Source organism: Linepithema humile, chromosome 2 (genome assembly GCF_040581485.1).
Source record: "Linepithema humile isolate Giens D197 chromosome 2, Lhum_UNIL_v1.0, whole genome shotgun sequence".
Lineage (NCBI taxonomy): Eukaryota > Metazoa > Arthropoda > Insecta > Hymenoptera > Formicidae > Linepithema > Linepithema humile.
The window spans coordinates 19066352-19093236 of record NC_090129.1 but is presented as its reverse complement, the minus strand read 5'-3'; the positions used below and the strand labels follow the sequence as shown (position 1 = coordinate 19093236).

The window sequence follows — 26885 nt, the reverse complement described above, 5'->3', positions numbered from 1 at the left end:
TAAAGGAGCTTGTAACAATTTGGATTTAAAACTGCTTATGTAGGACACATCGGTTGTTAATGGAGTGATTTATATTTTTAGAGGGAGCTTTTAAAGGATTACTTGAAATATTTAACTAATTGATTTGATCTGTAATCTAAATTTTGCAAATATTATAGTCAATAGTTGAGAGAACTCGAATTATCACAAACAATTGAATCAAAATTCTCTTACGTAATGTGTGATGAGATTGTACACGTAAATGGATGTTATAGCAAATTGGATCAGGTTTCATGATATTGCCTTGTTGACATTTGTCTCTTATTAATTTAGATCATTAAGTGAACGATCGTGTTATTAATCGACCAGCTCATTATTTATGCATCAAGCGTAAACTCGTTAGCCATGGACATAGCCAGTGCTATTTATGTGCCAGAATAGAAAGATATATTTTAGCATAGTGACGTCCGCAAAATATTCAGGATAACGATCGTAAATAATATTATTTCAATCATAAATTTACTCGGGCAGAGACCGGGCGATATCGTTCTTTTCAGATTTTGCAAATCTGACATCTTCATTATTATTAAAATTGCTACATTCAGCGGTACCGCAAGCTCGCCAACTTGGCGAGTAAAGCTCGAACAGGGAAGCGGTACGACAAGCGATGATAAACGGGCGATTAAAAGTGACCATTGCGCGTTGTCTCTGCGGAGTCGTCGCGCGGCTTTATTGCTGAGAATCCGTATGTTGTTCTGCAAGAAAAAAAAAAGCAGCGGTGTTGCCAGAACTACTTGCGGCCGTATAAAAACACGGATACAATACGCAGTGATATATCATAATTTTTTTAAGTTTGCGCGCGCGATCTACGCGGGATCTACCGCCGCGGTTTTTTAAAGGGATATAACACGCCCCGATAGTCCCGTAAGAATCCGCGGCATTATATGCTTTCGTTTCTAATATATCTTGATAAAAGTATAAACGGCGAAGAATGTTTTGACGTAATTGTTAATTGCCGCACGGTTAAAGTTATATAAAGTTTTTATCTTTATTAAGTAAATAATAAGAAAATATGGAATAAAAATATTGCCGTCTCTATAAAAATACATTTTTGCGCAAATACTTTAGATAAATGTGAACTGTTCTTTATCTTTAATTATCAACGCTCTTAATCTTAATTATTAATTTTTTAATAAATGATTAAACAGGCATAAGTCCTTTAACTTTTGACGATGATAATGTAGAAATGAGAAAGGTGGGCAAAATAGCAGGAAAAGTTGTGTGCCTACGAGCGAAAACGTAAACGCTTCGTGCATTTCTGTATTTAGATCGATAATTAATTTTCATGCATTAATTGTGATATTTATGAGGTGCAAATGACATGAAAGTAAATTGACTATTATACGGCGCCTATATATACGCGCTCAACATATTTTAAATGGTGACGGTAACTGCGCGACTGCCAACGAAGCATCTCTAATTCGCTGAAAGAAACAGTCAGCAGCAGCAGCAGAAGCAGCAGCAGAAGCAGCAGCAACAGCGGTAGCAGAAGCTGCCGAGAGATGACATCGAAAAGGAAACTCGGTGCCGGAGGCACGGTCATTACCCGGACAATACCGCATTAATGGTTTAAATCGAATTTAACGGCCTACGAAGCCGATCCCCCTGCCTCTTCTCCCTTTATCCACGTCTCTCCAGCTACCCTCCGTACGACCCCGGCCCGGCCACCCCTCACACCGATGCGCGACCAACACGTTGGTAACGATACCACGGAGAATTTGATTGCTTTACGGGTTACCCGTGATTAGGTAATCTGCCTGTCTCATCCGGCCCGTCCCACTCCCTTCGCGCCGATGTATATGGGAGAGAAAAGGGGTGGGCACTGCCGCGTGGATTTAACGGAACGACCGTGCGCGGGATTTATCTCCCTTGATTCTTATCGGTGTGTACAACCTATTATGAACTACGGAACATCCTCGACAAAAATCTATAAATTTGCAAATAATGCCCGCGTGAATACGCGTTTGTTAGGAGGTGCGCGAGACCGAAGCGCAAGAATGGTGATAATTAAAGCATTGTTAATTCAATCGTGATGGATGATAAATGTCGCACGGTGTTTATCAAAAGTATAATAGAACTTGTTTAATAATAGAATTTGTTTATCTTTTTTACGCTAATTTTCATAATTTTTTAAACATTTATTTTCGTGGCATTTCATAATTGAATTTGAAATAATAGCGTGCAAAATATGAAATTCTAATCTGTGCCAGGTCAATTAGACGTATACAGGCGCGTACAGCAAGTTACAGACAAGTAATTTGTGGAATAAATAGTTTATTTCTATGAGCGAAGTTACCGATAAATTTCTCTTTGTTATCAACAAACCACGGATTTCGTGCAGGCGGAGAGAAACAATCCCCTTCGCCAAACTTTCCCTTCGGTCTTAGCAAACTTATCAGCGCTTCGTCGGACTATGCCGAGTCCTTCATGGATTGTCACGCGCTTGAATCACGATTCGTGCGAAGATAGCAACTTCGCCAGCTATCACTTCGGTGCGTGCCGCATTCTTTTTGCGACACACTCGAATCACAATCGCGTGTTTGCGGTGTACAAAAAAACGGAGTAAACAAGTGTGCGTGTACACGTATAGGTATACGTATAGCATCTTGCATGCCTACGTTCCATGCATGCGACACGAATGCGTCACACATAGGCGCACACACGCGCGCGCGAGCACGCTACTCACAGTACACTTGCATAAATGGAATACATGTATGCACCGTATGGAACATATCATGTACTTGAGAGCTTGATATTACCCCCGTACCAAGGGACAGCAATGCATACTGAATAGCCATTACCCTTTTCCCTATTACACGGTCACCTGGCGTGTATAGAATATCAGATTCGCGAATAATAACGAATCTATCACTGGCACTCGTAAACGAGTGCGGACTTTGGACTGAAGAATTCTTCTCTCGGATCATCCCGCGTCACGTCTGGTAAACAAGAAAATCGGATAATCGATGCTATTTCCGCTTTATTTCGCTGTCAATCAGAATGATTTTTCCCTTCATCGGCATATAGTTGTGATAACGTGTATAACGTGCTGTATCTCCTTCGTAATTATTCACGAGAATATAGGAATAAGAGTAATAGAAATGCACCGAATCGTGTTTGCTACATTGAATTGTCGACACAGTCGATTGACAATTTTGAATAAAAGTTAAAAAAATAATATTTTTTTACTCTTTGTGGATTGAGCTTTTAAATTTCAACTACCGAAATTCAAATGTCCTGGTTTCGCTGTTGAAATAAAAAACAAGTTTTGCATATACATTAATGGTTTGTCTCAAATATTTGTAAGAAAATTGTCCAGCTTTCTATTATGGCATTGAAAATTACGGACAATTGTTACTGCGAAAAAATAATTGAAATTCTTTTGCAATCTCAATTCGCGACTGAAAGTTTATAATTCGTTGTTAAAAAGTATAGCACAACATGATCTCTAGGGAAATCAGACGAAGCATCTGGCGATACGTTGCCTTGCAATCGCAAACGTCACATGAAACATAAACTCTATGCATCCGCGAACGGCACACCGATCGAGAATACTAATGATCAGACGTTATTTCCCACGTGTCGCTTTCGCCTGAGCACGCGTCATATATCGTTTCTTAAAAAATTTTTTAACTACATTTTTAATTACTTTATTATTTTTTTATTTTATTTCGCGCGCAAGATTGAGAAGTTCGCATCGGCGAATCGGCTTAAATGTGGTTGTCCGTCGTGTATCGGAGACGCATTTTGTTTCCATCTTTTTTACGCGCGCTATGTTCTCTTATTCGCGGACGCAATGCAATATTCGTCTCTCCGCCAAGTACACTCCACGAAAAAGTCGAGTCGAACACAAATCCGGCACGACGGATCGACTATTCGGCCGTTGAGCGCATCGCGGAGTCGTCTAGGTGCCCCTAAAATGTCGCCGGAAGGCATGTAACGTCGTTTATATAACTCGGACCCTGGTGTTCACCGGGATAGAATTTAATAAAAACCCGCGAGGCATCTTTACGCCCTCGTAACAAGCGCGCTCGTAAACCGAAGAAAATGCCGAACTCCTTTATATCTGATGCAATTCTTTTCCTACCATCTCGAATGTGCGTGCATGCGACCGAGAAACGATAATTACAACGGTAAAACTGTGGTTTCAGTACAATGAAATAAGTCTCTCTCTCTCTCTCTTTCTCTCTAAACCGATAGAATATCATCGGTGTTTGTACATCGATTGATTGTGTATTTTTTTTCTTTTAACGCTATTAAAATATATAATTTTATTCATAAGAAAATTAAATTGAATATCGGATACTATTCTTTGAAGTCTTTTAAAAATGATAAAAACTGTGAACACGCTAAAATCTGTTTATAATTCTTACGACTTTAATGTAAGGAATAAATCCTTGTCGACAATATAATTCGCGAACAGACGGCAAACCCGCGAATCTGAGATAGAATATACATCACAAATAGCGTAATACGCGAATAATATTACGTCGATAACGTTAATGTCGAGAATAGCTATGTAAATGCAGACTGTCTACACACAGAGAAAAGCACGGTGGAATTTACATACTCGACGAAGAATAATTACGAAGATAAAACTCTTTGCGTTAAATCGAAACGAACGTGCAAACGGTGGACAACTATTCGACAGTGTCTCCTTGTACTGTCGTAAATCTCGTCGTCCGAATATCAAGTACGGTATGCGTAGATATGTATATTGGCAAGATCGCAGAGTATAAGGGGACGTCAGGGAATGCTAATAATATTTGCATTTTATGAGAATTCTGGCATGTTGAGCCCGAGCACAAAAGTGTCGCCGATGTTTCCATAAGTGTATGTATTGACGTTATCTCAGATTTCGCTATTGAAGTCGCGCGAAATATGACTATTGCAAATAATTTCCGCAAGAGATCTTTACGATTTTCAAATATTTGAATTCTTTACCGTCCCGCAGACTTTAAAGAAAATATGACTGATATATGTATTATTAACGCGTCGGAGCACGGGGCTACATTTCATATTTTAGTAAAATTATCAAAATGTTATTCTCATGTAATGCACAATTTTCTTTATTAAAAATAATAGGTTTCTTCTAAACAATTTATTGTTCTCTTCTTAACAGAATTTCCAATTTTATAGTAATATAATTTTGAAAATGAAGGGTTTCCAACGTGTGCCGATAGTCTACGTTAAAATTGAATTTATCGACGAACATTCTCGCTGTTTACACGTGAAAACGATCTTTTATTCGCTCTTACGATAATTAAAGGTAAATTCTGGTGGTTGAGTCGTGTTGGTACGCACACGTGTGAGTGCTTGTACGCTCGGTTAGACGGTATGTAGCGACGTTGTTTGGAGAGCTTCTTACAAATTAGCCGTGAATATTCATGTGAGGAAGGTAGGGTAAAACCGCAGAGCACGTACTATCTTCGCGGAAAACATTTCGAGGGGATATTTCTACCCTCCGGAGGAGCAAAAGCTGGAGAAGGTGTTGTCGGCTGGTCAGGTTCGTCTGTAACTACTTGGTAAAGACACGTAAATCACACGATCCGGTATGCGCGCGAGCGAACAAATATATTTTTATCCGCATTAGGTATTAAATATGAGAATATTTTTATTCTAATTATTCCAGAAAATTAATATTAATTTATCGGAATTTACGGATCATATTTTACGGGGAAAATCGTCGCGTCTCCATTATCACGACTAAATATAGAGATCATTTTTTCCAACTGTATTATTTTTAAATTTATAAGCTTATTATGTCACTATCGATTATCGATTTTATGTTTATTTTGCATAAAATGTGACGTAAGAATTTAATAAGAAAATCAAATTTGATATATGCGATTATACGACGTCAGTCAATAGTACATATAGGTACTTATATTGTCGTAACCGTGAAAAGTCCATGATTGGCAATCGTTACATTGGAATGTGGCTGACAGGATTATTGGTAGTTTGACGCGGATACGAGCGCTTGGGGTTCTTATGAAGTCTAGACGACGGCGATCGGGGGAACCAGGCCAACAAGCATAGTAAAGCATTACTTACGGGGAATGCGGTTTCACGCATCGTACACCATCGTGGACGACAGGAGGATACAGGGTTGGGAATGGAATTTACTTCAATTTGCAAAAACTCTCACCGTGAGGGCGTGTAATACTAGCTTATTATCCTCGTAAAGCTGTCACGTTCTACGCCGTACTAGAAATCGGGACGGATTGTGGTAGCTTTCCGGCGGACTAGTTTCCTTATATAATTTCATGCCACGCTGCATGAGTGGTGCTTATTTAGCGGTTCATGTTGCAGCATGTCAGAATGGAAAAAAGAACTTTAATAATTTTTTCCACTGAGGAATTTTCGCGAGTTCCATTCAAATAAATGTAAATCCACGTGACAAACCGCAAACCGTAATGACAACCGCAAGAATAACAAAGTAGGACCGTCAAAACCACCAGGTATTTGACCCCAAGAATTAACAGGTGTAATATATTTTACTTTGCTGTGTAGCATAATGTCATATAACTTTTCGGTCATTTACCATGTGAAAGTTCGAACAACACTATGAATAATTCAGATATTACGCGAACGTCAAATCGCGTGAATGTCGAAATAAGCCGTGGAGCTTTATATAAACTTGAAAGTGCTGGCGAGCAAAAGTTACGCGGTGCAATATAATTTTATAATGTTGCGATTTAACACATGAATTGTGCAATATTATTTCTCTTTAAGAAATCTCCATACATTAGTTATCAAAGATTTGTGAGATTTATCGACGTTCCTGTAATATTCTGTAATAAATATTATTTATAACTGAAAAGTAATATAACTGCCGATTTAACAATTTAAAAGAATTTAAAATTTGGACAATTAATGCTTTAAATACTGCGGAAATATCTCAAAATGTTCTATTAACATTGCATCAAAATGCCGACAATGTGTTTAAAATTTGGCATAGCTGGAATGCTTATGCCAATATATCGTTTATTGCTCAATATAATTTATATATGTTGTGAAAGATAATTTGGGAAGTAACTCGAGCGTAATACAAGATAATTTGGGCGTGGAACGCGATAATGTTCAAATTAAAATAATAATCAAAAATATTTGAGAGCAAAGTTTAACTCGTGGTATAATGAGTTGATACGGCAGTTTTGGTAGTTTATTTTGCATAGTAAAATTCACGTGAATTATATGTACGTTGTTGTTTTATCGCGGTTGAAAATCTTCCATTAGATTTTTGTGAACTTTGAATAATGAATATAATACGTGTTTGTCGGTGAGAGATAGTGAGAGTATTATAGTTCGGTAAACTATCGTTAAATACATAAATATTTTTACATAAACTTTTTTCACTATTAGACATTCTTCTTATTATTGATGTATTAAAAATTCAAACTAGAATTTTTATATTATAGAAGAGAAAACTGCTACAAGCAAAATGCACACAGCAAGAGCTTATTATTCTACTTTTGACGAGTTAAGTTACAGATCAATGGCGTCGTAGCATTATCTATGAGAAAAGCAAGCTATAATTAAGGCGCATTAAAACAGGCATGCGGGCGGAAAAAATTCAGGAAGATAGAGGAAGAGTGAGAGAGAGAAAGAGAGGTTGGCATTGGGTGTAGCGCGTCGTTTTTCATTTCGCCCATTGTTTGCTACACAATTCAGGAGCCTATTATGGTTGTTATTCTTTCGGTCCTCGACAGCTTCGCCCGCGGTGTATATGTGCCGCGACAGACAACCGTACTGACATTTGTGCACCGATACGTTATTGCGTTTCGTTGCGGTGCAACAAGCGGTGCAATATACTGTCCGATGTCGCTTCTCCCGAACCTACAAATCCCGTACCGAAATCTATTCGTGTTTATTTACGTTCTCCTTCTATTTAGTGATTTGCACACTAACACCGATACTTTCTTTTTCGTCATCGTCAGTGCGCGTTTATTGAGCCGCGCTCAATTATTGTCAGTGAAAAAAATTGACCTTCGCACGTATCGATGCAAATTGTCATCGATAAACTGATTTGTTGCGAAAGATGATAAAAGTTGCATCGATTACGTTATAATTATTTAATTGCGTGAAAAGAAAAAGCGTTATATTTTGAAATTTTGAATTTTATCTGCTGCTATCCGAATTGAATGTGCGACAGTTTGATTAAACGGTAGCTCCAAGAATTATTGTTATAATTAGAGCACGATAGATAAATATAATTTTTAATTCCGACCACCAATTCTAATTAAAGTTTTGTAAGAAAATGCAACAGAGAAATTAATGAAATTTATGTATCATTATATGCAGTTAGAACGCGCATAAATTCGGGGTAAAGCAAAGCTATTTTTATTTTAGAAATAGATCGCTAAAGATTTTTTTCACAGCTTTTTGTTAAAGCAGTTGAAAACACGCGCGCGCGCGCGCAAGAGTGAGAAAAGAGCAGGAGGAAGGAGAGAGAGACAGAGAGAGAGGGAAGGATTCGCACCATCCCCGTATAACTTGTTGTTCTCCCGATCTCACTCCTCATCCTCCGCATTCTATTCCTCGTCGATTCAACTGGATGTTTCGTACACTCACCCATCGGCTACGACAAGCATGTTGTATCGGTGTATAAGCGCTCATCGTTCCTCCCCGGGTATATATACGGGGGAACTCGGAATGGGTGAGATTTACGAGCTATGCGGGAACCGATGTGCACACAGTTACGCACACGAAACTCGCGAACGACGACGCGCGACTGTGGGCACTCACGCTTTTTCTATAGTTCGGTGATTAAACAGTTTAATATCACAAATACCGGTCGTGGACAATGCCACGTGGTGTGAGGCGCCGCATACAGCAGCCCTCGCAGACAGAACGGACCTTTATTGTCCCGATACGCGCGCTGTTGTCCCATCACTTAGCGTCACGAAACTTCCGGATTTAAAGATCCTTTTTCTTCGTGACAGCGCGCACCGATATTCGAAGCTTGATGTCACTTTTTTCTACATTATTCTTGCAGTAGATAATAGTACGAGATTAGGATAAATATCTCTTTGATACTTTTTAAAATAGGAATTATGAACGTGTTTGAAGAGAGAGAATGCGGGCTTGTCATGCACATTAATATTGTAGTGTCATAAATTAACGTGGCAAGATCTATAATAGTTGCCCTAGTTGTAGGTAAAGGAAGTATTAAATAGAGAGAAAATTAATGGTTTAATTGAGTCTTGAGTTTTTATGATATTTAATAAACGCGTCCACAAATTTCAATTTCACATGAGAAAACGGGGAATATAAATTTGTTAGCGTTATAAAATATACCGCCAAACGCGCAAGACATCTACAGCTATCTTGTATTCGCAGTAAAGTGAGTATAGGTGCTTCCGCGAGGCTACACATAAAGCTAAGCCGCGGCAAGTTTCGTGAACTACATTACCGTCGCGAGAGAGCGTAGTAAAACAGAGAAATTTTATTACAGTATTTTGTGATGCGTCAAACAACGAAAATCAGAAACTTTGCAAAATCTTCAACAAAGCTACAGAGATTTTGTCTCTTCCACTTTTGATTTTTTTTATTGTCATATTTATACGTGGTACATTTAGAACGAGAGAAAGAAACACGCGAAAATTTAGTATTTGATTAAATTCTTTGTTCTGCATTTCGTTCTCATTAAAAATAACGCGGCCACAGTTTTGTTATAGTTGTAAAAACATTTTGCGATCTATAAGACAATGAATATAGTAGACACGAAAAGTTAATGAGATAACATTTTATGCAGTGTAAGAACTGTCTATGAACATTCCTAACGTTCCTTCGGATAATTTTAAAGAGCCGGATCGCCGTGATCACGAGACACAAGTTTACCTCGAATTAGAGTGACCGCGATACGCGAGTGATTGCTGAAACGGAAACGAACGGGGAGAAAAAGAGGGAAAGGAGGAAAAGAAATAGGGAGAGAGAGAGATAAAACCAGTGACCACCTCCAATCAGCCACTATTGCCGGCGAATCGATTTTCGTAATGAATTGTGGCTCGGTAACTCCCACCGTCGAACCAATATTGCTTCTTCAGGTTTACAAGTTCCTTCCTTGGCCCCAAACCTAAAACCTAAAACACGATCGCCCCTCTAGTTCACGATTAAAGCCGTAATACCTTGACGTCAAAATGTTTTTTCAGCGAGGAATTCTCGCTTTGCTGAGATTTTCGAAGGGGCGTTTCGAATGTGCTTCGAAAATTGGAACATGTAAAAGCTCGGTTATCAACGCGATACAACCACGTGATCGTTGTTTTGTAACTAAAAAAAAAACGCAAAAAAAATATTTCGAAACGTGTTTCAGAAAAGCAAAGACTGTGAATTTAAAAAAAAATTGACGCAATTTCGTGTTATATCAAAACCAATACGTTCGATTTTTTTCGTAAATGAAAGCGTGTCAACGGCGCAATTTGATTTTATATTAAATATTTTGTTCGAAAACGCATTTTTATTTATGTGATAAATATTTAATTGTGTTTAATGCAGAGGGATACATTTTTTCTCGAGAAGAAAATCTTTTATCGCAATTCTTTGATAAATTGGTGCATTTATATATATATGTTTGATTTTGGAATACTTGGAGTAATTTATTTTGGAGTAGTTTATTTGATTGAGCTTAACTGGTCGGCGATGCATCCGGGTGGGTGAAAATACAGTGGTGTTCTTTACGCAAGGCGATGAGTCATGCGTCAAAACGCGAACCCTCCTGAGTGGAATTCCTGAAATATGCGAAATATCCGTGGAACGGCACGTTTATAATGTGTTCCGCCAGCCAGCTCGGCGAGTTTTCGCGTCGTGATTTAAGTGCGATTTTCTTGGAAAAATCTTGCTCAGCAAACTATGCGAAATCTACACCTCTTCCTCGAGAGATGTAATCGTCGAGAATCCTAATTAATATATGGGATCTTGTCAGTTATATAAAGATGTTTCTGTTTTGTATATTCTCATTTTATCTGACAATGAGCTCGCTTATAAGTAACTGATTTATACAGCATCGATTTGTACAACTTGCCCAACATTGATTGAATAACAAAAGTTATTATACTATATAATTTTTATCATCTCATATATATTATATAAAATCTATTTAAAAGTACCAAAGAATATATATTCAAATTAATATATGATAATGATAAAACAGGTCTGAGTTGATTTTATTACACCGCGAAGTATTAAAAGTGCTAAATTTCTTTACGGTTTTGTAATTAAGTTTATTATCTGATTTGTTCTACGCCACGTACGGTACGGTTTGAGCGCGTATGAAACAATTGGACTAGTGGTCTCCAAATCAGCGTTCGTATGCATCTACGCGGGCAGATTTTGACCAAGTTGGCTCGGTCGATTGTCACTCGCGGTTTATCAGTGTGCGATGGAGCACACGTTTCGAATGATGGCACGAAAGGGCTGAAAGCACGGGACGTGAAACAGAAGAGTAGCTGCCGGCGGGTGTGCGAGTTGCTAGGCCGAGCGAGTGCGGGCGCTCCGTGTGACCACTAGATTAGTTTTGTTCGAGGCAATTTGAATTTAGATTAGTTGTCGCAAATTGCCGTAGCCGATCGCCACGCGCGACTATAACGCGTTTCCTGTCGTTATTTCTGTGGGGCGCTCATTTCGTTGACGCATATTCGACGTCATTTGTTTTAAATAACCGAGCGACTTGCATTTGAGATTTGTCTGTAAGTCAAGGCGTACGTGAATTTTATTTCGCATTCAATCAGAAACTGAAAACAGAAAATTCTGACAGCAGCGCGTTGTGCTTAAAAAAATGCCTTACGCAGATTCTTAATCTTAAGATTAATTTTATTCATCTTATTAATTCCTAATAAAATTAAACATTAACAAAAATAATTTTAGATATTTAATGATAATTAAAATTACAAAATATAAGTACGTCGAATGATTTATGCCGACAAAAATAGCTTTCTTTTAGTAAACTCGTCGTTTCACGTAAATACATATGAGATATTTCGGATTTAACATTACAGAAGCATAGTCGCGGAGTTCCATGATAAACAAAAAATCAGTCTTTTTAAGAGCGAATATATTTTCCGCAATACACGGATAATATCGTTGTTACACTTGGATAAACGGCAAAGAGTGCAATCTTCAGTTGTTCTGTTATCGACGTTTACATTTGCGAGAAAAATATCTTAACCCAAAAGACGGGTGGTCACACAAATGGATTTACTTCAGTGATCTGTATTATTTATCGAGGTACTGTGATAACAGATTGCGAACTTTGTAAGGTATTTTTTCGATATCAAAATAATAGCGATAAAATAGCATGGTTTTCATTTGCCACAGATCAACCGTGCTTAACCGTTCGAGCGCATAGAAAATAAAATTAAAAAAAAAATACCCATATACGGATAGACATATATAATTTTTCATTAATATCGGAATGTTTCGATAAAGTACGATCCGCGGACGCGACAGCGCATCAAGTGAATATAGCATTGCGTAGCGTGCAATTAATCATGGAAACTGTCATTTTATGTAATAGTCGACACGCAACACAGCAACGATTAGATTATCGCTCGGTCGATCGGTCGGTATCATTAAACACGTTCCATCTTTGTCTATCGGTGATGATGGACACTGTGTTGCAGCCATTTTCTCTTTACACCTGAAATAATAGCGCGTATCAGCTCCAAGTGTTGTATTGCTTTTCGAATTTTTGTCATCTGGCTCGCGGGTCGACTCGTTGGTACCGACGATGTATGCGGTTAACCACGCCGGATATTTTCCGCAATTGGGTGATATTGGACGGATAGATGGACGTACTGCTGAGCTTGTAGGAGAAAAAATGTGTAGCGCAAGCTTCGGCGGCGGCGGCAGCAGCAATGGCGGCAGTGAGGGGAAAACACGGACCGCGACGCGTCATTTTCATGGAATATTTGCGCCACTCGTCTAGATACAATTTCGAATAATCGCTGAAAGCTGTCGCGCTATATTCCATACGGTAACGTTTTATTTTGTATTTTCTGTTGCAGCTGAACTCGTCGGATACTTTATTTTTAACGTTCTGCTGCAATCCCAATCGCGCGATTCAACTAATTACTTATTCGATCTGTTTGCATTTCCATGCATATTAATACGCGCTCACATATGTCTAGCTTGTATTATGTATATGAGCACGTTTTAAATTTGATAATGATCCGATTGGCTTTTATTGCTTACTTGAAATTTATATGCTTCAGCTTTTAAATCCCCAATATTTTTAATATTTAAGAGTTTCTTCTATTTGTCAGGGGATTTTTCTTATTACGACGAATACTCGAGTATCCACCGGCATGAAACGAGATGAAACGTATACCGCCTTTCTCGCATGCGCTTTTAGATGTGTGTACGTGTGTAGCAAGTCTACTCGAAGATTCAAATCGATGACGGATCTTCAAAGCGTCAGGATATTTATGGAAATAAAATTGGGTCGAAGTAACTTCTCATTCGTATTTGAATTTTAGATTATTATTGTTCCTTAACAACAAAAATAATAATAATGTGCTTGGCATTTGAGGGCTGGATGAACGCGTCGCAAAGTGCATCTCTTGTCGCTGCCTGACACGCACGACATTTCAGAATATCATCGGAATAAGAAAATCCTCTATTCTATATTTCTGCCGTAGAATTGACCCAACTTACCTCTGAGCATTCTTCTAAGTATGTATTTCGTGTATTTCTATATATGAGGATTCGCCTCACGTTGCGCTCCCTTTTTCGCTCCGAGGATAAGTGTTGCTCAGAACTAAAATTTGATCTAGTGAAAAGATGAGGCGAATAGAAGAAGAATTCATGACCGAATTGAATACACAAGTTCTTAGGTGTGTTGTTGAGAAAACAAACAATGATATAAGCAAAATTCTTCCATTATCTTTTAGATCTTTATTTTCCTATTGTTCTTTTCGTTCCGACATAAAATTGTCATTATTGATCAGAAACTCGGAATGTCATTTGGAAAGTGTGTCTGACTTAAGATGAAACATGTTTGACACCGAATGAGACAATATCCGCTCTCTCGAAAGAGCCTCTTAAGACTGATTCATCCTGGATCACCCTTCTTTTGAATATCCTTCCCCGACTACACTTCCGTCTCCACCCACACAGGATCGCCCCCCGTCATCCTCTACGCGTGCCGCAGGCGGAAATCTTTTTTCTTTCATATGCTGCGTGGTCGGAATTTATGCGAGCGGCATGCACCGGGATCTGGGACGTCCGTCGTACGGACAGAAATGAATAGAGCGGCTGGCTGCCGGGTACTTTACAAATATGTGACCAGAAAACACGCCGAGGACTCAAGCTTCTCCATTCCGCTCCGCTCCCTCCGCTCTCCTCGCCACTTCCGATCGTTCTCGGCTTTACGATTTTTACATTTTGCGCGTTTATTCGATACGATTGATGATTTTGAAAACGGGCGACGCGGGAGAGAAGCGCTGCGGTGATGCTCCACATCGTGTGTGAATCGAAACTAAATACATGGAAAATTGCCGCCATTTCGTTTATTTGTCGCAATACAAGTATCTAAAATTTGTACCTAATTTTGGTTTATGTCAATGTATTATATTTTCGGATCCTATTTATCATTTTCCTCTGAACTATTTATTGCCCTCAATTTTGTATGTCGGGAAAATTTTACATTTTGAATACATTTAAGTAATATTTCTAAATATTGCAGTCGGGGGGTTTTTTTAGCGAAAGTGGAACATGGTAATATACTATCAATAATATATGAAATTCTCAGACTGATAAATTTTGTAGCGTGTCGGTTCTGCGGATTTCTACTTTTCACGAATCTGCCATATAAATCAGGCGTGTGCTATAAAGATCCTGCACATAGTCGTAAAATTTTCAACAGGCAGTTACGGCAATGATCTTTTTCCCCGCGTAACGAAAAGGGGAATGAAACATTGTCCTCGCGTGTGTATCATTGTTCAACCAATAGTGATGACTTTGTTATCAAAATTTATCGCGACATACAAAGCACATTGAAAGAATACTTATTACACTTTAACATTGCGGTGCGAAATTCGCGAGATACGCGCAGGATTACGGCAGCTTCATAGGTCGCAAGAAATAATAACCTTCCGCGACGATAAAAGCGCGCAGGAAATTAAAATCGGTTAACTGCTGCGAGACGAGGAAGCGCAGACGGAATGCAATCCATTGAATGTGGTGTTACGATTCGGATTGACATCGTGCAACACCATCCATTAAGCTACTACCGTTTCCGGCTTGTACGTAGCGAACCGCGTTGCCAGGATATCAGACGCTTTATAGATTTGGAACATATGGCGGTACGAATAATTACGCAGAGATTAGTTTTTCCAAATAAAAAAATATTATATTAATTTTATTTTATTCCATTTACAAATTACTTTCAGCAAAATATTGTTTTGTCAACTGACGTTTAATTAACTAATGCCGTCCGTGAATTATTTTTCCAACGATAAGTTGTACAAACCAGATTTCGCGCGAGACAAGAAAGTGCACTGGCCACAGTAGAACATTTAGTATTAGGGAATAATGTTTCAACGCGTAATCTTTTAGGAGAATGTCAAAACAACAACACCTGTATCTGTAACGCGAAGCATTAGACTTTGGCGCGAAGTCCGTCACGCGACGCGAAACAAAAGGTGGAAATCGCGTTTGAAGACGCCGGAAAGGAAGACGAGACTTTATGGCGTGAGCGCGCGGGACGCGGACGGCAGGCAAAAGGCGAGTTGCATAGTACGTAAATCCGATATTCTCACTCCGCGTCTTACCTCACTCTTCATCTCTATCTCTCTCTCCCTCTCTCTTCGCGGGAGCGCTGAATATCCGTCACACGATACGTGAGTCCCGAGAGGATTTACTTTACTGCAGATTGACGTATGAAAGAATATTATTTTACCGGCGTTGAAAGCAATGCCGGAATGTGTATATCGCGCGGTGATAGCAGTTGGGGAAACTGTTTAGCACTAAAACCACGCTCTTCCCGCAAAATGGCTCGAAACATTTCTTTAAGCGGTTCAAGGCTTTCGGAACTTTCGCTCGAACTTGTCTATGTGCTTTATTTTTGCTACGAACAATATTTCCCCGAAAAGTGGCATAAGCGTATATTCCTAATATTATCTCTGGGAATTATCAGATCTCGTTTTCGGGAACGATGCAGTCCGACTTTTCCATTTTACATCCGCGTCCAATTATACTTTTCCCAGAGAAACGGAACATTTCCACGTCGTTCGGCCGTTTAGCCGGAGTATGTAACGAAGTTACGACGCCGGCAGTTCATTTAGATAAGATCTCCGTCTTTCTCCATTCGACTGCCAGACTTCTCGGAGGACGGCACTCCTAGATTCTATCACTAGCAAAACAAATCCAATATTTTTTTCCCCCAAGTCAGGAGGAAAGTTTAATAGTTGTATGATAACGAACAAATGTTATCGGCTATTTGAAATTAATCCGAATGACGTAAATGTTACAAATATCGGATCGTTATGCCGAGTTAAAACAATAACGAGATATCTCTTTTTATTGAAAAATTTTTTGCAACAACTTCATTACAACGGTATCTTTCGTCGTTAGTTGGATCGGGTTTTTGCATCCTTTTATTTTCTTGCATTATTTTAAAATAAAATTCCTTGACTTCTCCCATTGTCTTTTTGCGTACGGAAACGTGGGAATTTTTCAGCGCTGACTTTTCATAAGAAAAATTCCTGGCGATACCGCGACGATTCTCGTTTTTCTCCTTTACACGCGAATAATATGTACGTATGCCGCTGCTTTTCCGCCGTTTGCAAGTTTCCGAGTCGGTCCACCACCATCGCGCCGTGCCGCACCGCTTCTTCCTCGTTCCTCTCCCTCCGCGAGAGAATGTAACGAGCATGCGGGGGAGGACCTCACGATTGTAAAAAGCTATACGGCGTACGACGCAAGGGGTGCAAGTTGGTTCTCTCATTTGAATACTTAGATTGGAAGGGTCGCGGAGGGGCTTCGGGATCGGAGTAAAGAGTGGAGGTAGATGGTATCCGAGCGAGGGGTGGGGAAGGCCTGGGGGCCGCTTAATCGCGTTTTCCGAGAAATTTATGAGATCTGAGCCGATAAGGTAGGGAATAAGAGCAAGTCTGAGAGACCTCGAAGAGAAAAAAAAGGAGCCGGAGTGGAGAGGGAAATAAACGGGGGCTCAAGAACGGGGAGACTGGAATCGCGGTTCAAATATAACAGTTCAGTTTAATGCGGGAAACGTCTGTGATTTTCAGAACGATACGGCGATTCTCCTTGGGACAGTTTGGAATGTTTCCGAAAGCAGAAAGCTAAGAGGGATGTGATGTTTGATAAACTGATTGATAAACAATTGACGAAAAATTGACATTTTTTTTATATATTTAGAATTTTTTAAACATTGTAACAGAAAGAACAGATCTTTTCATTATCAATTAATTGAATAATTTACTTGTAAATATTATTGTATAATTGTTATAGATTTGCTTCAATAAATTTTTTGTTTATCTCGTGCAGTTTTTAGCAAACAAATTGAAAAAGAAACATTCAGTTTAGAAGGATCTTTTCGATTCTTTTGCTATGTAGAAAAAACACTACGCTCGATGAATTCTTGAAAGCGTTATTGAATGTTAAATTGAATCGTTACTGAGTCTGACCAGTTGGGTGTATCAAAAGATATTGTGGAAAAAAAGCGATAAATGTTTCCTCTCTTTTTGTCACAATATATTTATTCCTTTCTCTTCTGTTCTTGGGCAATTTGTTAATTTAATATGTACGTGCGCCGGTCATTCGCCGGTTTTTCTTTGGAAATTTTCGGAATTTTTAACTATTCTGTGTGTGGCGCATAAAAAAAAGAAGAGAACATATTTTATTCATCTACACACAATTGTTCACATTCCCAATTTTGCACGCAACACTGCAACAACTTAATGAAAAAATAAAGTGATAAATTGAAATGCACCATTTAATGTGTGTTCAACTTTTCATATGTAACACAATGCAAAAGCGACAAAGAAAATTTGATTTATTCTCATCTTTGTGATTTTCCCATAATTTTTACTGCAAATAAGGAAAAAGTAGAAATGAATGGAAAGAAACATAACACGGGCGAAACGAGCAGCATCGTGGCGCGATTAAAAAAACGTGGTGCGATAAAAAACGGGAAACATTTGTCGTATTCTCGCGTTTTTACGTTGATCAATGTGATCGTAGAACGGGAGATAATCCGCATTAATAGGAGGTAACGGAGCGGGCCGGCGATGAAGGTTTTTTCGCGCGGTACGACGCGCGACGCGGCGCTAAGATAATTGTGATCGCGGTCATCGTCTCTAGCGCCCCACTAATCTAGGATATTTCTCTATTAAGGCCACTTAATCTTTGTAGCCGATGATGTCGGCGCGAAAGAAAGGTTTATCTACGCCCTCGTTCTTGTTTTTCCATCATCAGTCTACCACCATGGCAAAGAAGTGATATCGATAGATAGGTGAGCCGACGGCGGCTTTTTTCGCTTTTCCAACGGAAAAATCGAGAGGCTGCGGCGCCGTAAGCCGACTGATAAGGACGACTCATTGGTCCCGGGATAGACAGACTGGCTGTCATTTGTCAGGCATCCTCGTCGGAAACGATGTGTACCGTTAACTTCGCCGTCCCGAGCTTCCGATTCGATTGACTCGACATGAGATATCAAGAGTTTCTTTCCTCACACGTTCGTTCTGTATTAATGCTTCGACTAAAATGCAAATTCACTCTTTACTTCATACATTTCTCGCAATCCGAATTATTTGAATGAAAAAGAGCTCTCTCGAATATTTTAGATAGGTTCGAGTAGTCGATATACCTTTTCATACTCAACAACGTCAGCTTGCGCGAAGATTCATTCTTGGATATACTTACCGAAAAATTTTTTTTCATAAAGAAAGCTATTGCTTAAGCGAAAAGTCACTCAGGATTATTGATGGATTCGTTGCTGCCGGGCGTTAAGGTGACATTAGCATTGAAAAATCTTATCTGTGAAAATCTTCGTCTCGCACGTGCGCAATTCGCACGCCGAGAGTGCATTCCACGCGGGCGTGGTTTTTCTCAAGTCGGGGGGGCCAAAAAAGAACGCGAAAATGGAGGGAAAAAAGGAGGAAAGACGGCGGGTGAGACGCATCGACAGGAAATACTCCGGTGGAATCAAGATAAACTCCGTTCCGGGGAATGTCTGTGGACGGTGATATGTATATAAATTGTATACGAACGGTCGATGCGTAGCTGTCCTCGTGTGGGTTGCACACGTGTGCACTCGACCGTCTTATCTCGGATTTCGTTCGGACTTTACAGCCCCACGTAAAGGTTCTCCGCAAGAAGGAAACAGTCCTTTTTCTGGTTGCGGAGTCGGCTGTGGGAACCCCATGCATTTCTGATGAACGTTCAGACCCGTGGAACTTCGCGGCGGCTTCTTACGCCGTGCTTGGAAATCGAGGCGATTGTGATCTCGATTTAATGAAAATCCGAGTATTTGAAAACAATTCCACCCCCGTGCCACATAGTGGCGACTTTCCGCGCCAAGTTGCAATTCCCGCGATTTCATCTTTAGTGTACAGTACTTGATAGTGATTTTGCACACGATCTCTCATTGTTTTCACTTTATTTTATTCGCGTCTTTAAAGTTTACTCGTCAAAATTCTCTCGTTTTTAGATATAGATTTTTCTTCTTAATTTCATGATTATAGAATCTTTAAACGTAGTTTGTTAACTATAGCATACTATAATTATTATCGAGAGCGATTGAAGACAGAAAATGCGATGGTAAGCAAAGTAGTTCCGCCTGACGTCAAGTCGATCGCGCAAAGATCATCCCTTCCATACTAAATTACGCATTGTCCTTCGCGTTTATAACGGTGATATTTTCACGACAGTGTGCTTCTACCGCCGCGACGCGCTACGTTGGGCTTGCTTTTTCACGAAGAGTACGGCACTACATGAAGCGGAAAATTGACATAAACTGTTGCTTCTGGCACTTCTTCACGAGACCCCTTGCTCAAAGCAACGTACACGTTGTTGCGGTAATATAAGGCAGACTTTCACGGAGCTTCCTTGTACAAGTCACTCTCGAGATAAGTGCCGTCTTTGAGATTTACTCGATATTATCCGTTCTTAAGTGAATTTCTCGATATTACCCAGATTGCACATTTATTGCACATATAAAACTGATTTTCGTAACAATCGCAATTAATATTATTGGCGAGAAGACAATTGCAAAATGTTTGCATAAACAATGTAATTGCTATTACTGAATTTAATTATTTTGATACAAGTTCATATATGATAAACTGCAATTAACATTTTGCTCGTATCTGATGCCGCGCTACATCAGGAACTCGATTTCTCTAGCGGGAACGCTTTAAATTGTTTCATGCACCCTAATGCATACAATTTAGCTTCATACATCATAATAAAAATTCAGTCACGCGAGACTCAGGATTTACTATTTTCCGTGCAAAATTGCTTTTAACTCTTTCCTTCCTTTATTCTAAAAAAGGGTTAAACTTTTCGCCAATATTACGTGTTACAAGATAAGAGTTATAATTCTAGAGGAATTCCATTATTCCTTCCAGAAATAATAAATCAACGTCTAATGACAAGGTTGGTCAGTCAGCAATTTCTCATGGTGTCGCTATAGCTTAAAAAAAACTCTAGGATCCCTTTTTCTATTATACCTTTATCCTTCTATTAATATATCTTAAAAACTTTTAATAGAAATTTGCTATTTCTATTTGCCAAAACTTCAATTTACAAATTCAATTTTGATAATTGCACATTGAAAGGAGGAAACGGGATATCTTTCATCTTTGTAATATTTTGAAGCAGACACATATCACTATGTATTACATTTTTTTCAGTAGTAATGAAGCTTTGGCACGGTGGAATGACCGTAGAATGGAACACATATCGCTTAATTAAAATTTGTGATTAACGAAAATGTTGACTTCCTTAATCGCTTCTGGTCTATTAAAAAGTTGAATCACTTTTCGTTGCGCAAATTTATTTGAATTTATATTATTACTTATCATTAACACATATCACGTAAATATTACATTTCAATTGACTTTCATTTTGTTTATTATTATATAATAATTTTAATTATCTTATTCGTATTACGCATATTAATTACACAAAATTTGTACATGTGAACAAATTTTCATGGATTTTTCGCTTAAAATAGTATTGTACAATTTCGCGAAAACATTTTAAAATGGATTTTGTGATATTTTTTTCTCCCTAATAATAGAAAAAAAATAAAAATGGAGAGATTTTTATATGTTTGATTACATAATTAATGGATCAAAGTGATTATTATTTTGAATTTCTTAGAGGAGTGTATGACTTGACAGTGTGGAACGCGCGACACGTGACTGCGGACTTGCCACAGATATTAATTAAAATTCGCGCGGGCACTCAACCCGTAATGAAGAGATCTCTCGCTCTTTAATCACCTCCGCGTCACATGAAAACCATCCAACCTCATTTGTATATGGGTATATGTGCGTGTAAGCACGCTTTTGCGCGTCTCTGTAAGTTACTCTCCTTTAGGTTTCTCGCGTAAGCGGGAGTTCGTATTCCAATTACACGCCGAGGTTAAAGTTTCTACAAATAATACGGCGGAAGTTGCTGATCTCCGTGCCTTTTATCCGCTTCCGTTGCGCATTAGAGGCGGAGAAAAAAATCTTTCTCCCCACAGTTAGCTCGGGATTGCATCACTCGCTAGGTTCATTATCGCGATGCAGCCTCATTTAAGTGACGGCCGATACCTCGATGCCATATCAATTATCGTGCAACAGAAGCACCTCTTGTTGAACTACTTCCCCTGTTTGACTTAATTAACAGTTTGACGGCTGACGAGACTCTAGACAAAAGAACACTATCGGCAGAGTAGATGCGCACCGTGAAGCAATACGAAGACTGCCCAATGCCTTTCTCATGTTAAGCTTGATTCACGTTGCATCAGCCGGAAAATTTTCCGTTTATTTACACCCGTCTGTATAGATTATCGACAATAGCAGTATGACAATAGCCCTATTACTTAATATTAATCAATCATCGCATTCTGATCTCAATACAAATACTTGTTCGCAAAAATCAATACTACTCAGGCATCGCTAATTGCGATAAATGTCGAAAGCACGTCTAAGGCAACCATTTGGCAACAAAAGAGACTCCTGACTTTAAAGGTCTTCGAACAGACGATTCCGTGCGATGCAATTGCAGACGACGTAGTTAGGAAGACTCGGCGAGTTCGAAACACGGTCTCGCCAGAACCACCCCGACCACATACGCGCGTGTCGCTGTGCGACCGCCAGGCTGCTTTGGTCCCTTAGATGGTAAAGTCGATGGCAGCAGCCCAAAGAGAATTTTCTAGCAGTATACACCCTGGTTACTTGGCAAGCGGGAGTCACTTCGATTCACCTTTAAAAGTCATTCGACGTGCGCGAGCATAATCGTCGGCGACGTCACTCACACGAGCGCCGAGTCCGCCCGGTCCGATGTGTGTCTGTAAGAAAGGATTCGAGATGACTCACCAGAGTGGTATGCTAGTTGTACCGAGGGCGGCGAATCCAATTTCATAAGCTTCTCTTTCCTTCTCTCAATTCTCCTCCTTCCTCCATTCTTGTCTGCATCTAATATTTTTCTTCTTTTACTTCTTTTCTGTTTTCTCCTTCATCCGATATACATAATTATTTTTTCGCGATATTTTTCTTATTCCGCACTGTTATTTCACATCTATTTAACTGTAATATTATTATGTGATTGTTATATTTGATTTCCGCTGTGCATGCTATTTTAATGAATTTTATTCGAGAATACTATGAATTTCTTTTGTTCCTCGTTTCTCTCTTTCTAATCTTATGACCACATTCGTGCGCAACGAAATACGTGTTGTTAGCAAAATCGGATTTCAAGTTTAAAGTAGCGGCATTCTTGGGGAAATAATTCCAGATACACAGAATCCTAGTTTTCCCTCGATTCGCTTCTTTTTCTGTATTTCCATCTCGACTTTTTATCTTGAAATCTATTTGAAAGATATACACGGATAAAAATTAATGCGACCAGACGTTGGTGGACATTTTTAAATCAACGCCCATCTGTCGGACGATTGCAGCGCGAGATTTGCGCGAGATTACAGTGCGAATTTTCATAAATATTTAGATGAAATATGCGGCTGCGAGCAGGCGGGAAGCATACCCGAAAGTTGTTGCGTATATAATTCGACGCGCTAAAAGATACATGGTAGACAAAGTGATATCGTGTGTAAATTCGTTTCCGCGACATACCCATTACGAACTCGCGCGTATCGTGTCTTGCGCGCGCGGCACTTCTGCACAAATGCGGGCCGCACGCATGAAATAACATTACGCGACGGAGAAGATGCGATCGCGGGCGCCGGGACAGATGGGAGAGAGCTCGATCTCCATAAGCATCTCGAAATCCTCTCGTAGATTCGATCACCACACATACGAAGGGCCTCCGCCGCACTCTCGAGACGTCGGAGGGAGGGGGAGGGGGGGGGACAGCCTGCCGGTGGTGTGGGATACCGCGGAACGTAGAGAGACTTGAAAAATTGCATTTTGTATTCAATAACTAAGCTGTCACGCCGACTGGTGAGCTTCTATAACTCAAAGCGCATCCACGCAGCCACGCGTACACCGCCCTGTAGATCGATCGATCCTTTCCCGAAGTAAGCAACTGTAGGGGGATGCGCACGGATGGTATACTCCCTCTGGCACATTCGTGGAAACTCACTGACGTTGTGATTTCAAAAAATTTCGCTGTCGAACTTTGTATCGGATTTTGTCGATCGAGTTCGCGCTCGCCTTCCAAAGCCGTGACGATGTTTGACAGATCCCGAAACTGTCTCATATTTGTCAAGTAAATTTAGTTCAAGATTTTGTCGCATTGATATTACACTGATATTACAGGTGTTTTCATCCAGCGAACGGTACTTAATTTTGATTTAATTAAAGTTTGACATGACGATGATATTAATAATAGCATCACAAATAGCATAAACGCAGAATTTAATTAATCATGAAAGACTAGCTTAAATATTTTCTTGTAATTTTACAGTAATAATACGTTAAATACATTGATGAATTTTGCACTAATATCAGTATTGCTTCTTCTTTCAGCTGCCACCATCCCTGATCCCGAATTCGTCGATGAAATAGGAAATATTACAGTACCAGCAGGACGAAACGTTAAATTAGCATGCAGTGTAAAGGATCTTGGATCATTTAAGGTATGTACATTTCATTATAACTGTTGAAATATCAATGGAACAAGATCATACTAAATAATTTAATAAAAGTTAATAAATTAATAATATACGCTTGTACCACCCTATATTATTGCTGGATATTAAAGATTTAAAGATTTAATCATCTTTATTAAACCGAGCGGGGTATCTTTACTACTAACAATTTTAACGTAAATATTAAAAATTAATATTTTGCTAAGTCGACTTTTAATTAAAATTTTGAAGCGTATAATGTACTTTGTTTTTCACGTTTCGTTTCTGTTGATTTTTTAAACTCAGTTTTCACGAGAAAATGAAGTTGGCCTAAAATTATGCGTACGTGATACCGTTAGGTCGCACGCGGTCGGTTGATACCGAGATACTTTGATAAATGCCATTCATCAATAAAGGACCTCATTAAATTCGAAGCGTGGGACGGTGGAGAAAAATCGAGGGCGAAGAGGAATACATATCTTTGAGGATCTTGAATAATTTTCTCATCTGGCGCACTCATCTCACTCAGCTGCTTTCGTACACGGAATAAATTAATGACATCGCAGATGCATATCATATTTTATATATTTTCTTGCTCCAAACAGTGAAGATCACATTGGTAATGACTACTCGTCTGATGACAGTTAAATTTTAATACTAACACCGCGAATGTTAAAAATTTCAAGTTTTTATGTATTAAGTAATTTATTCCAAAGATAGCTCTAAACATATAGGGTGGTACAAATAGCAAAGAGAATAGGAACATATTTTATTTTATCTTTTATCGTGTTTTTCGATATCGTAAAAATGAGATTCATGTACAACTTTTAATGATTTTATAATGGTTTAATCCGCTCTAAAAATATGGATATCAAAGAAAATGCTTTTGAACAACTTGAAAACTAAATCACATTATGATATCGCTCGTATTTGCGAACGAGCCCGAAACATATACTCGTAACGCTACAGTAGTCGGAACGAGCGACGTCGGAAGTCGGAAGTTCGACGGCTACCTGAAATTTTACATCCGGAAAGGGAAGTAAGATTGAATTGGCACTTTCTGGATCCGCGCCAGTTCGTCTCACACTATACGTCGCGCCACTCGAATAGTCGTCATCTCGTTTTCCGAGACTCAAATTGAAGAGTTCTATCGTTCCGGCGGGACATATGCGATGTCTCAGATGCGTGCAGACTTTTTTTTACTGATGTGTCTTCATCGATTATCTTATTTCAATTTTGACAAACTCAGCACTGACGTAAAATGTGATTTAAATTTTATATTAGTTACTTAGAAACAAGAAACGACTTTATTTTTCAGAATTAAAACATTAAGTTAGAATTAAAAAAAATTAAAAACTTAGAATTTAAATTTATACATCTTATTTTAACTTTGATTGGATTCCGCATATTTTTCTTCATTCTGTAAATTGGCTATCAGCTCTTTCACTGCCTTTTAATGTACGCGCTGGAACTTGCCTCAGGATTCCAATTTCGATGGCAATACAATTTATTGAAATTTACGTCCCGAATGAGAAGAGAAATTATCTTTGATTATACATTATACTATTCATACGGAAAGTGCGTATTCGAAAATAGACTTTTTGCTTTTTCTTCTCGAGAATTGAATCAAACCAAATCGATCTCACTTTCTACGTCTTTTTGCGGGGATTTTGGTATTGAAATACACCGAAGATCGAACCGGACAATACTTTGTCGGGTGCCTGCGCGGCGTGATTTTATATTGTACGCGCAATGCCTTACCTCTCACTACCACCCCTCCTTACGAGCTTTATACTGCCCCTTAGTACCCTTTAGTGTCCCATGGAAAGGCCACTGGGGATCGCAACCGCTAAACACGCACTTAAAGCACCCCTCATGCCTCCTCATCGGAATCAGTGTTATTATCCTATGATTATTCTGTCCACCACTTACCGCATTCAAGTTCACGCTGATACCATATCGAACGGAAAATAATTGCTGTAAAGTTAAATCGGCCAATTACTGCCGCTGGACGCGGATCGTTCCGATATTATTTCACAAGCATTTATTTTCCGATTGATCATAATGACACGTGTAATTTTGCGCGTAACAGAAATCGCAATATCAGTCGATCGTACGTAGCCATGATAAACGTAAAGAGGATAATAACAGAATATAATATACAAAGAGAGGAATTTAATTTTACATTAATTTTGCAAATTTTTCGAGAGACGAATAAAAGTTCTAATTTCAATCTAAATACATGCGGCGCGTATGAATCACAAAGATTTTTTTTTTATTTATAACAGCGGGACGGAACAAGGCGGGATATTTTATATCGCTTTGAACTTCGTTTGATATAATTTTGCATTCATTGCCAGAGAATCCGAATTATTTCGCAATCTCTCTGAAGTTGCGCTTGACGTCGTTAACGGGTACATTTACGCGCGAAAAAATTTTATCGCGTTTAACGTATTTCTACATTTTTCTGGTCTTCTGGATCGCGCTCGGCGAGGTGAGCGCTCGCGTATTATCGAAGAAAAATTCGCGATATTTAATCCTCATCGATGCTGCAACGAGATTTTTCATAGCTTCTTTTTATTCGCCC

At 39.1% G+C, this 26885-nt stretch overlaps 1 protein-coding gene across 2 annotated transcripts in view; it reads left to right on the top strand.

Annotated features, from left to right (window-relative positions):
- LOC105679095 (lachesin) overlaps positions 1-26885 on the top strand; it is a 146259-nt gene that overhangs the window by 20209 nt on the left and 99165 nt on the right. For both annotated transcript variants that reach the window (XM_012378895.2, XM_012378896.2), the window contains exon 2: positions 24198-24307. In XM_012378895.2, the coding sequence (XP_012234318.1) occupies positions 24198-24307 (110 nt within the window). The remainder of the gene's footprint in view (positions 1-24197; positions 24308-26885) is intronic.